General features: G+C 42.8%; 1 protein-coding gene across 6 annotated transcripts in view; it reads right to left on the minus strand.

The window, feature by feature from the left end:
- spg (dedicator of cytokinesis spg) overlaps positions 1 to 12,523 on the minus strand; it is a 430,105-nt gene that overhangs the window by 123,479 nt on the left and 294,103 nt on the right. For all 6 annotated transcript variants that reach the window (XM_084607325.1, XM_084607299.1, XM_084607317.1 and 3 more), the window contains one exon: positions 5,406 to 5,466. In XM_084607325.1, coding sequence (XP_084463451.1) covers positions 5,406 to 5,466 — 61 coding nt within the window. The remainder of the gene's footprint in view (positions 1 to 5,405; positions 5,467 to 12,523) is intronic.

Raw genomic sequence — 12,523 nt, forward strand, 5'->3', positions numbered from 1 at the left:
GTTATACTGTAAGCGGGGGAGTCAAGTTGGCAGGCTGCTACATTCCTCTCTGCTCTTGTACTTGTTTCCCTGCATGAATATGGCCACTTTGGTTCTTTCCAAACCCACAGGACTCAATCTGGCATCCGGTCGTATCAGGTGTTGCGTAGGCTTGCGGGCAGCACACCGTTCTTTAGCTTGCGTTCGGACTGCGCTGCCTTTTTCAAGCTGCTGTCAATATTAAAGTGGCAAAAATACATGGGCCCGTGTGGGCTGTGTGCATTCTTTCCCTGTCTATTGTCCAGAGAGTTTCCATATTAACGAAGCATTAAATGCATGGAAAACGCTTAGTCCCCAAAAAAACTGTCAATAATTTGGGAAGTCCATATCAACGAGGCACGACCGTATTCGAAAGTTTCGATTCCGAATATCGGTTTTCAAATACGAATACAAATCAAATAACAAATATTTTCTATTCATATCCGAAATTTCGCATATTCTCACACTCCTAGTAATTATCTTTAGGTAGGAAGCTTCATTTTCGGAGCTTTGATTTGGCTTATTGTTCTTCATGTGAGTGAAGTGCCAAATTTGATTTTTTTACTCTGTTATCAAACATAAAGAATAATATTATTGCTTCTCAGCAAGCATAAACAAAAACTCAGAAAGGGCTCGGCCTCTGAACATATTAAAGGGGGTATGAAATGACTAGAAAGGTCACTGATAAACATTTTGAATGTGTGGAACGAATGCTTCCGAGCGTTGCCCCAAAGTACAATGCCTTGCAAGAAAGGCAGCGATTATTCATTTTAAAAAACTGCATTTTTTGAAATTCGCGGGCTACTCGGTTCTCGCGTGGCAGTGAGATTTGGAACTATTCAGCCGTGAGTACCTATGTCACAAGTACCGAGAGTGACAGGTCACGACAGACTGCCACTGGCTGCAATCACGACAACCACTACGTTATGAACACATTTCCGGTAGCTGCGAAAGTCGTCTGCTCGAGTTCTGCATGTACTGCATGCGTGAACATGAGCTTGGAGCTTCGGTTCGCGATGTTAACACAGAAGCCGTCTGACGGAAAGTGTGCATCGGCGCTGGAGTGTGAAAAGAGCATGAGCTGGTTTGGCTCAACACCGTACCGATTGTACACTTCTGCTCCAAATCATATCTCAGGAGCAGAACATAAAATAGGCAGCATCAACCTTTGTGTACAGACCAACGGCGCAGCGGCGTACTGTTGTCCCGTCTCGTCTCTGCAGCATCGACCGTTTGTGCAGCGTGTTGATAATTAAACAGACCTGTGTGGGGGGCAGGGACCTCTGTCAGGCTTTCACATAGCCTTTAGTCCCTGCTTCCTCTCGCTTGTACGAGTAATCAATAAACCAATTCCAAATTCCAAACGTGTGTCAAAAAAGGTCTGCCCTCAGCTTCATCGCAAAAGTACACGAAGTCGCACCGCTTAAGTGCAGCAGTGGATACCGCCAGGTTACCACAGAGATGCTGTCTGCGAGCGCTGCGACCAACAACACTCTGGTCGTACACTGCTCCCAGGTTGTCGCTAGGTCTTGCTTTTTTGCATCGAAGTTACACAAGATGGCGTTTTGGAATCGCCACTTCGCTGCATCCCTAGCGCAGCCGCTCGTGTGCTTCTATGCACGACTCTTGCGTGTAGCTGTGGTAAACGGTGACAACCTGCGCTGCCGAAATGTATGTGCCGAGGCGCCGTCCACTCTGGCTCGGATGATGCGTACGAGATAAAACATACATGCATGTTATGCATTGGCACTTCCTAAACGATGTGTGAAAGGACATTAAAAAAAAAAGAAAAGAACACCACACTATCCTTTTTGTTAATCTCAATTCTTAAGATTCGCGGACGAATACTTCGTGCTCACCTGTAGCGATCATCAGTCCGTGCTCTCGCCAATGATACGTGTATACATTTCATTGGTTATGCACCACAACAGATGCCTCTCGCCGACCATCATGAAAGCGCTCCTGGCTAAAAACGACAACGTGTTTGCACGCGTGCAACCAGCATGTTCGTCTGCCAGCATCTATGCAGAGCCGACGATATCGCGTCAACTCCGCGAGGAGACCGGCCGCCGTTGGTCAAAGCACAGAAAACAGTACCAAAGCTACTGACACCGGGGACTGACACTGGCAGTGCGAAGAAAGGGGTCTTGTAGAAAGCCGTACTCGGCAGGAATGCACGCTAATTTGCGCTGAATGGGACATGAATATGAAGAAAAGTGCTCTTCTGCAGCGGCCGCCAGTGTGTAAGGACAGCAGCCTGCCCACCTGCAGACATGCGCTCGCGAACGACCCGAGTCGTTCGGGCTGCTGTTGCACAGAATTCCGAGAGGTCAAGAAATTGAAGAAACCGGCAGCCGAGGAAGACAGTAGACAAGGTTGAAAGCTATGCAAAAGCAGATGGGACGGGAAAGGCCGAGACCAATGAATGCGTGGGCGACACTCGGGGAAAACAGGTGCGACAACCGGAAGTCTGAGAACCGAGCGTCACCCGGTGAGCTTTGTGGGCGGTGTTTTTCTGGTGTCTCTGAGTATTGAGTTGAGAGGGGAGAGGAGGAGCGCCATTTTTAACCGGCTATACCTCCGGTGTTAATGAAGCTAGCTGAAAAATTGTTGCAATGGACTAACTTGTGAGGGAGTACCTATCTCTCAAACAATTTGCTTTACCTCATTTCATAACCCCTTTAAGTTGTATTTGAGTGACAACATTCATCATATTCAAAATGCACAAAATACACAAGGGAGCGCACGCATGGAAGTGTTACACCGATTTGCCTCTTAAAGTCACCGAGAGGTGTTGCCAAGCCACCGTGCCAGCAGGCGTCCCTTGTTGTTGCGATAATAAACTTTGCTCTCCTAATGAGAAAACAAAATGCGCACACCATCGTCACAAAAATAGAGATCATGATTTTGAGACAGATCCCTTCTTTATTCCACAGTAACGCTTCATGTAATTCAAGTATTTTTTTTTCAGTAATTGATTACAAGCTACCAATAACTTCTGTGCAAAAAAAGGCCTGTGACAACGTGAATGTTTTTTGGCTGCATGATGATGCACATGGCTGCCTTTGAGTGCTTGGCATTGTACCCTCTGCTGGCATCTGTTGCAATTCCTTGATTTAAGGCCTCTGATGTTCCAAAAAAGCACCTTACCTGCAGCGTCTTTTCACAATGCCAACAACTTGGGGCAGTACTTCGTAGAGGACGTTTGGTTTGGTCTGTAGGGTTTAACATCCCAAAGCAAGGTTATGCGCACTGTCGTGCAGCCAAAAAATTTGATGCAATCCCATCATTACAGACGCTTCACTCCAGCAGCCTTTTGTGCACTGTAGTAAGTGATAACTGGTGATCAATTACCAAAGAAGAATATTTGAATTACCCAAAACATTATTGTTTGAAAAAGCAATCAATTTATATTTATTACTCAGAAATATAATAGCGCTGTGTCCGGTGCATCTGTCATGTTCCTTTTTTTTTTTTTTGTCTTTGATTTCAGGTTTTGCCAAAATGAGCAGTTCCAAAGCAGTTACACACTATGAGACACGTCGAAATAGAAGGCTCCAGAAATTTTGAACACTTTGGGATATTTACTAATGTCCACTGATTCGCACACTACACGACGGTGTTGCTTTCCGCCCCCATCAGTGGCCGCCGCGACCGCAATATGATCCCCCGTCCTTGGGTTCAGTAGTCGAGCAACCTACCCAGTGGCTAGTCATGGTACAAACTTCTATGGAGACAGTGCACAACTACGAGCGAGTGTTCATGCGATACAATACTGCCCGAACCTTTATAACCTATTCGTAGAGGAGTGTTACATGTTGCGGATGATGTCTTCACAATAAAACGCTGCGAAATCAGGGACAGCCAACTTTAAAAAATAACTCCTGTTGAAAATATACCAGTGTTTAAAAAGAAAAAGTTCAAGAAAGCCACACCTGTTTATGTAGTCTGAGCAAGTTTGTGTTATGGTAATATATAGTTTGATGAAATGTAATGCAATTGTAAATTGTTACTGCTATGCAATTATTAGTTTTCTGGGGCTGTAAGTGACCGATGTAATCAGTTACTTATCATATGGAGTTATTGTAATTGAAACTGGTTACTTATTTTCTGTAACTTGCACAACTCTGGTCCGGACGACTCATGCACCTCTGAACACGATCTGAATGGGGGTGAGCCTGTGAGAATTGACTCATGAGTGATTCTGCCGATCCCCTTCCTTCTCCCAGTCTCAAGGAGTCCTCGCTATTTCCATTGGTCCATAAGAGGCCCCAGACACATCCATGGCTTAGAACCATTGTCCTACTCTCTCGAAAGTGGCTTTGATCCAGCCTTCTTTTTTTTCTTCATTCAAGTCTCCATTTTCTCAGTGTATAGCACAGCAGGCGATATTTGCTTCTCCTGTTTCCAATGCAGCTCAGAGAAGGTCTTATCTCACTCCATCTGCAGTATAGCAATTATTTGATCCACACCATGCACATGCTGCAAGCATTGCACATAGTGCCAAGATCTGGCCTTCTTTGCACCACAATAACGCATGTTGCGATGCCATGTTCATTGAAAATGTGACCTCAGAGTTTTCAAGCCTCAAGTCAGACATGAGCATGTGCATTTTGCACTTACGCGTTTTTCAGTCGGTGGGAGGCAGCATGCAGAATGTGATGGTGCTAAAATGTCAAATCTCCTCCAGCGTAAGAGCAATTATGCCTTGCCTTTTCCGTGCCAGCAAGAAAACTTACTTCCCCCCAAAAACAAGGACTGCCGCAAAACATCTTTCGCACAGTTCTCTACGACAGTGAACGAAAACAGTCTCGCGAGGGGCCACTTTCATGTACGGGAGCATGTTTCGTGTTTTCTTTTTGTTCCTCAACAGTGTCACGCAGAGCACCATTGTGCGTGGTCGACAAGGTCCACAGTCACAGAAACACTGTCTCAACTGGAGTACATGCAAAACAGTTCATTTTGTTTTCGCATGCAGTCCTATGGGATACCAAACCATAGTCCCACAGTGTTCATTTCATCCAAGAATTTGTCTTGACGAAGTTCGTCTCAATGAGAGTCTATGTAAATCAATAACTACATCTTAATGCCATGTCTGCATAAAATTCAGTCTGTTAATCAGAGTCACTCATGAAGACAACCGTTTAATTCATCCAATCAATCAATAAATCAATCAGCCAAATATCCATGCAAATTGATCAGTGCACTAGCACTGCACAACTGCAACAAAGCAGTTGTGCATTAATAACAGAGTGCCTAACATACCTATGGAAACAATCAAAGTGAGCCAAAAATACAGACAGACAGACAAGATTTAGCAATATTTACAATACAAGAAAAATAGCTGCCCCACCCAACAGAGCCTCTCACAGCTGCCACACACTCACCAGCAAGTTGACCGTGCAGCTCATGCGCTTGTCACGGTTCTCGGCTCCCTCCAGGACACTCCTGCACATGGGTGGGAAGCCACAAAAAGACTGTCATGCAAAAATGTGCAATACAACAGCTGGCTAAGAAAATCCCAAACTTCTACAAGAATATGCTCAGCCGGGACGCCAGCCTTTTTTTTTTTCAAGCTAATAATATTACTGCAATTTTCGAGGAGATCTAGTGCAAAACTTCAGAAGCAGGTGAGGCTCTGTTAAGGTGAAAAATTAATTTAAAATTTGCCTATTTTGCGACTTCAATCGAGGTCATTTCAATGGACAACCTTGAGTGCGTGATGGTGCACACTATGGGTATGCTGTGTGTTCGCACTCCACGTTTGCTGAGTGATCAATGTTTGAGCGGCCACTTTACGCAATTTATTTATTTATTTATTCCTCAAAGGTCCGGGGACCTTACACGAGGGGTGGGCTATGAAATTTAATATGAATACAGAATATCTTTGATGGCGGTTTTGTATTGGTTGAAGTTGGTGATGGTTGCCACTTCGGATGGAAGGCCATTCCAGTCTCGAGCTGTTTTTAAGAAAAAAGACTGATAATAAGTATCGGTGCGGGCTTTCATTTGATAGACGGCGTTAGAGTGAGAGTTATGAGAAATGCGATGAGCACGTGTGATAGGAGTAGTTTCAGGCTCAAAGGTATGATAAAATTTGTGATATAAGGAAAGACGAGTAATCTTGCGACGACAGGCCAATGAAGGACGGTTAAGCCGAGATTTAAGTGCGGAGACGCTGGTGTGATATGAATAGTTGGAACAAATAAATCTTGCAGCGCGATTCTGGACAGATTTTAGAGTATCAATAAGGTTAGTAAAAGAAGGATCGTACGTGGCGCATGCAAACTCTAATTTTGACCGTACAAATGTTAAGTAAGCAAGCAGTTTTATTGAACGGGGTGCTAAGGCAAGGTTGCGGCGTAAGTACCCTAAGAGTGGGTACGGTGGACTTGGAACGAGTATGTGGCCTAACAAGCCATTCTTCTGCCTTGTGCAGGTGATTGCTCTTGGACTTGCCGGATCAATGAAAGAAGACGAACACCTCATCAAACTTATCAACACCGTGCAACCCCAATCTATAGCTGCCTCACAATCTTCGCAGTGCTCAGCGCCTCGATTCCCTGGCGTTATATCTTCACTGCCTCGTGGCGTTCCGACAGCACCATCTAGTCTTCAGTGACTTCACCGCATTGAGCTATAAAACAGCAGCTACAAGCATTCAACTTCAGTGGGCTTGGAACGAGCATGTGGCCTAACAAGCCACTCTTCTGCCTTGTGCAGGTTAGTCCTTACTACAGCTCCATAACAAGTGACTGCCGCTATCTTTTGGTCCTACCGTGCCCACAGCACTGTGTCTCAATGGCTTATGATGAGGAGACGTTGATTTAAATCCAGGCCCTAATCCAGATGAGTCTGGCACTCGTGAATTGATGGAAAACTTGCTTTTAGGTCAGAATAAGCTAGCTGAGGATGTGGCAGCCCTCCATACACTGCAGACGAATATGGAAAAACGTCTTGCCGAGTGGGATACTCGCTTCTTAGAAATAGAAAAGAAAACTGCGCACGTGGACAGCCTTAAAAGAACGGTAAAATTCTTGGAGGCCAAGATTACTGACTTGGAGGACAAGAGTAGATGCTCAAATCTAGTGGTCTTTGGCGTGCCTGAGGAGAAAGATGAAACAGAGGCTGAATTGCGCAACAAAATTCTAACTGAAATTTTTTCCACTAAACTTGAAGTCGCATGCAAATCAGTTGGCAGAATGCACCGTCTTGGTCGCACCTTGTACTTTCAAGATTACCAAGAAAAAAACCACATTATGAAAAATGCTTAGAAATTGAAAGGTTCCAATATACCTGCACAAAATGACTATTCGCGAGATACGCTCAGGAAGCGTAAACTTCTGTAGTGCTTCAGAGGAAAGACAACAAAAAAGGAAAGTAAGCTTAATTCACGAAAAACTTCGCATTGATAATAAAGCTTTTGTTTGGGATGATACGGAGAACGCTAGAGCAAAAATTGGAAAGTACAACAATTCTAAGAAAGACTGACTTCACTATGCAGATAATAAAGAACTCCGTATTATAAACATCAATGCCCATAGTATCGTTAATAAATGTGATCAACTTGAGGCTATTATCATAGGTTATAGTCCGCATATAGTTGTTTTAACCGAAACATGACTACACAGCGAAATGGATGATGAAGTCGTGTTCCCACCATCTTATCGTGATTTTCGACGCGACAGATCGACGAGAGGAGGTGGGGTGGCTGTGCTGATAAAAAAAAATATGCCGTCCACTCTTTTGCGTCAGGCTGACAATATAGAAACTATAAGCCTAAAAATTTCTTGTTGGGGACAATCTTTCCTGTTATTTGCCGTTTATCGAGCACCCTGTTCAACGCTCCAATTCATGAGTGACTTGCGTATGCACATCACTTCGTTCATGCACAAAAAAATATTTCTATTAGGAGACTTCAATCTTCCAGGAGTTAATTGGCAGAATAATACTTCTTGCGCTGAACTTACTCCCCATGTCAATTATATGCGTGATATAATCCTATGCCTCAATTTGCATCAAGTTGTAACTTTACCCACACGAGTGCACGGATCTTCGTCATCAATACTTGACCTCGTGTTTGTAAATAGAACTGTCGAAAAGTTCTCAGTGTCTGTTGAACGCAGCATATCTGATCATGAAATGGCACGTTTTTCATGCTGCTTGGAAAAATGCAATCCCAGAAAAGCAAAAAGTGTTTTAGTGAAAGACTTTTCGTGTGCCAGGGATGAAACTATTTTAGATTATCTAGATTTTCACCTCAGCAACTTAAAAGGAGACAATGTTATAGAACTTTGGGAGAGGTTTAAAGAACTTTGCACATACTTTGTTCAAAATTTTGTACCAAGCAAAACAAAGAAAATAGCGAAAGTTAATCCTTGGGTTACGCGGGAAGTCATTCACATGAAAAGATAGATTTAACGCTGGAGACGAAAGAACGCCCCTATAATACAAATTCAAACCGCGCGAGATAAATTAAGTTCGTCTGTTGGGCAAGCTAAACGGCGATATTTTAACCACACTCTGCCTAATTTTATTCGCACCGCGCCACAAAAATTTTGGACATATTTGAGTAAAAAAAAACAAACCAATTGAAAAAATTGTGGATGGCGGCATTCTTATTTCAATACATACTTCCATAGTGTCTTTGAAAATACAAGTGATATTTTGATTCCCATTTTTTCTTTGTCCGGTGCAAACTTGAAGCTTGTATCTGTACCGGGCATAGTTTCCATGCTTCTTAACTTAAAAACCAAATCAACCCTGGTCCTAATAATATATTGAATGTTTTTCTGCGCCGATAAGCAGAAATGGTGTCCAAGTTTCTTGTGATAATTTTTCATGCTTCATTATCCACAGCAACTCTTCCTATTGACTGGCGAACGGCACGCATAGTACCTGTGCCGAAGAAAGGGGACCTAACACTGATAAGTAACTATCGCCCAATATCGCTAACGTCATCATGCTGTAAGATGCTAGAGCACATCATAGCTAACTGCATTACTAAATTCTTAAATGATAACAGTGTACTCTCACCTGAGCAACATGGTTTTCGAAAAGGTTTTTCTACTGTCACCCAATTAACATCTGTTATCCATTCTTTTGCGAATATTCTAGACAAATCCAGCCAGGTAGATGTAATATTTTTAGATTTCAGGAAAGCATTTGATCTTGTTTCACACTCCAAATTAATTGAAAAACTGCGATTAATTAACCTTCCTTGTTTCATTGTTAATTGGGTTTCAGCATACCTCACTAACCGAAAACAGTTTGTTAGTATCGATACTTACCATTCTAATGAACTTCCAGTTACCTCAGGCGTCCCTCAGGGTAGTGTTTTAGGGCCTTTATTATTTTTAATTTATATTAATGACATTGCCAGCGTTGTCACAGAACCAGTTCAAATAAAATTGTTCGTGGATGATTGTGTATTGTTTACTGAGGTAACCGGTCGCGATGGTCAGATAACCCTGAACAATCATCTTCAGAACCTTTTTTCTTGGTGCAATCGTTGGAACATGGAGGTAAATGCTAACAAAACAGTTTACATGGAGATAACTAAAAAAATAAATAGCCTATCTTTTCCTTACACTCTTGGATCTGAGCCACTAACCGAGATTAGGGAATACAAATATTGTGGCGTCACAATAACTCATAACCTGAAATGGAACATTCACATTCCGAACGTATGTGACTCAGCTTTCTGTAAACTCCGTCTTCTACGTCATAAACTAAAACAAGCTCCCGCTGAAACTAAACTTTTAGCCTACACATCAATAATAAGACCAAAACTGGAGTATGCCTGCATACCCTTAGACAAAAACGAACATTGATTCACTAGAAAGAATACAGCGTAAAGCAATCAGATTTATTTTTTCGAAATACCATATGACTGATTCCCCGACAGAAATAATGAGACAACATGGCATTCAGACATTGGAAATTAGAAGAAAAATGCAACGGCTGAAATTTCCTTTTCTTCCTAAAAATAATCTCCTCACCCTCATTCCTGAGCCTTATGTAACGCCAATGGCAGCACGCCGAACACGTCATCGTCAGGCTGACTCTCTGACTCCTTATAATGCCAGAACTAACATTTTTAAATACTCTTTTTTCCCACACACTATGAATAATTGGAATAATTTACCTCAGTCGCTACTAAACAGTATTGATTCCATTGACCGTTTGAATTACTGATTTCATTTTCTTGAGAATTAGTAATTACTCAAATTGATCTTTGTGTCATATTCCTTCTCACTGCTTAAACTGTACTGACGATTCATTTGTACATTTACTCTTCACTTTTTTGTTTTGGGAATTGTTTGGTTACAAAACCGAGTAACCCTTTTTACCCATTTTGTTATCGCAGCTGGTAGGCTGCATTGCTATTGTGGACACTATTAATTTGGTCCTTTTGTTCTTACGTCGTTACTGAATCTGCGGTAGAAGTAGGCGGTAGGATAGCTAGAGAGGATACCGGTAAGCTGTCTAAGGAGACGAAAGATTTGATTAAGAAACGCCAGAGTATGAAAGCTTCCAATCCAACAGACCAAATTGAATTGGCCGAGATATCAAAGCTAATCAATGAGCGCAAGGTGGCCGATAAAAGGAAGTATAACATGGAGAAAATTGAGCATGTTGTAAAGAACGGGGGAAGCCTTAAAGCGGTAAAGAAGAAATTGGGCATAGGCAAAAACCAGATGAATGCGATAAGGGACAAGGCGGGCAACGTCATCACGAATATGGACAAGATAGTCAAAGTAGCCGAGGAGTTCTATACAGATCTTTACAGTAGCCAAAGTAGTCAGGACCGTAATGAGATTGGCGGTAGGGAAAAACAGTCAGATGTTCCACCAGTTACGAAGGATGAGGTCAAGAAAGCATTAGACACTATGAAAAGGGGGAAATCAGCTGGAGAGGATCAGATAACTACAGATTTGTTGAAGGACGGGGGGGGGGGGATATCGTGTTAGAAAAGCTGGCCACCCTGTATACGCAGTGCCTGGTGTCATCGACGGTACCGAAACCATGGAAGAATGCAAACATTATCCTCATCCACAAGAAAGGGGACTCTAAGGACCTTAAAAATTACAGACCAATCAGCTCACTGTCTGCTACGTATAAAGTATTTACTAAGGTAATCGCTAATAGAATCAGGACAACCTTAGACTGCAATCAAGCAAAGGATCAAGCAGGTTTTCGGAAACGGTACTCTACTATCGATCATATCCATACCATCAATCAGGTGATAGAAAACTGCTCGGAATATAACGAGCCCTTATACATAGCATTCATTGATTACGAAAAAGCATTTGACTCAGTTGAAACCTCGGCGGTGATGCAGGCATTGCGAAATCAGGGGGTAGACGAGCCGCACGTGAAAGTGCTGGAAGATATTATATATAGTGGCTGCACAGCAACCATAGTTCTGCATAAAAAAAGTAACAAAATTCCCATAAAGAAAGGAGTTAGGCAAGGAGACACAATCTCCCCAGTACTATTCACAGCTTGCTTAGAGGAAGTATTCAGAGACTTGGACTGGGAGCAGTTAGGGATAAGGGTAGATGGAGAATACCTCAGTAATCTGCGATTTGCTGATGACATTGCCTTGCTAAGCAACTCGGGGGATGAACTGCAAATAATGATTGGTGACCTAAACAGGAAAAGTAGAAAGGTAGGCTTGAAAATTAATATGCAGAAGACTAAGGTAATGTTCAACAGCCTCGGAAAGGAACAGCAGTTTACATTAGGTAGCGAAGTACTGGAAGTAGTAGGCGAATGTGTCTACTTAGGACAAGTAGTAACCGCAGATCCGGGCCATGAAAAAGAAATAACAAGAAGAATAAGATTGGGATGGAGCGCATTTGGCAAGCACTCACAGATTATGACTAGCAGCTTACCGGTATCGCGAAAGAGGAAAGTATATAACAGTTGCATCTTACCTGTACTCACCTATGGGGCTGAAACGTGGAGGCTAACCAAGAGAGTTCTACTTAAGTTGAGGACAACCCAGAGGGCTATGGAACGAAAAATGGTAGGGGTAACATTAAGAGATAGGAAGCGTGCAGAGTGGGTCAGAGAAATAACTCAAGTTACCGACATTCTAGTGGAAATTAAGAAGAAGAAATGGGCATGGGCAGGACATGTAGTGCGAAGAGAGGATAACCGATGGTCGCTTAGGGTAACAAACTGGATTCCAAGGGAAGGAAAGCGTAGCAGGGGGCGGCAGAAAGTTAGGTGGGCGGATGAGGTTAAAAAGTTCGCAGGGGTCAAGTGGATGCAGCCAGCACAGAACCGGGCTAAGTGGAGAAATATGGGAGAGGCCTTCACCCTGCAGTGGGTATAGTCAGGCTGATGATGATGATGATGATGATGATGTTCTTACGTCTGCTAATATAATAATTCTGTACTTTGTATGCCTCTCCTGCCTGGGCCGCAACGAGGCTTGCAGTATTGTATAAATAAATAAATAAGTTTGGTTAGCTGAATTAGTTGCGACCAGGTT

This window comes from Amblyomma maculatum, chromosome 1 (assembly GCF_055883805.1).
Source record: "Amblyomma maculatum isolate TAMU_Amacu chromosome 1, ASM5588380v1, whole genome shotgun sequence".
In the NCBI taxonomy this organism is placed as follows: Eukaryota; Metazoa; Arthropoda; class Arachnida; order Ixodida; family Ixodidae; genus Amblyomma; species Amblyomma maculatum.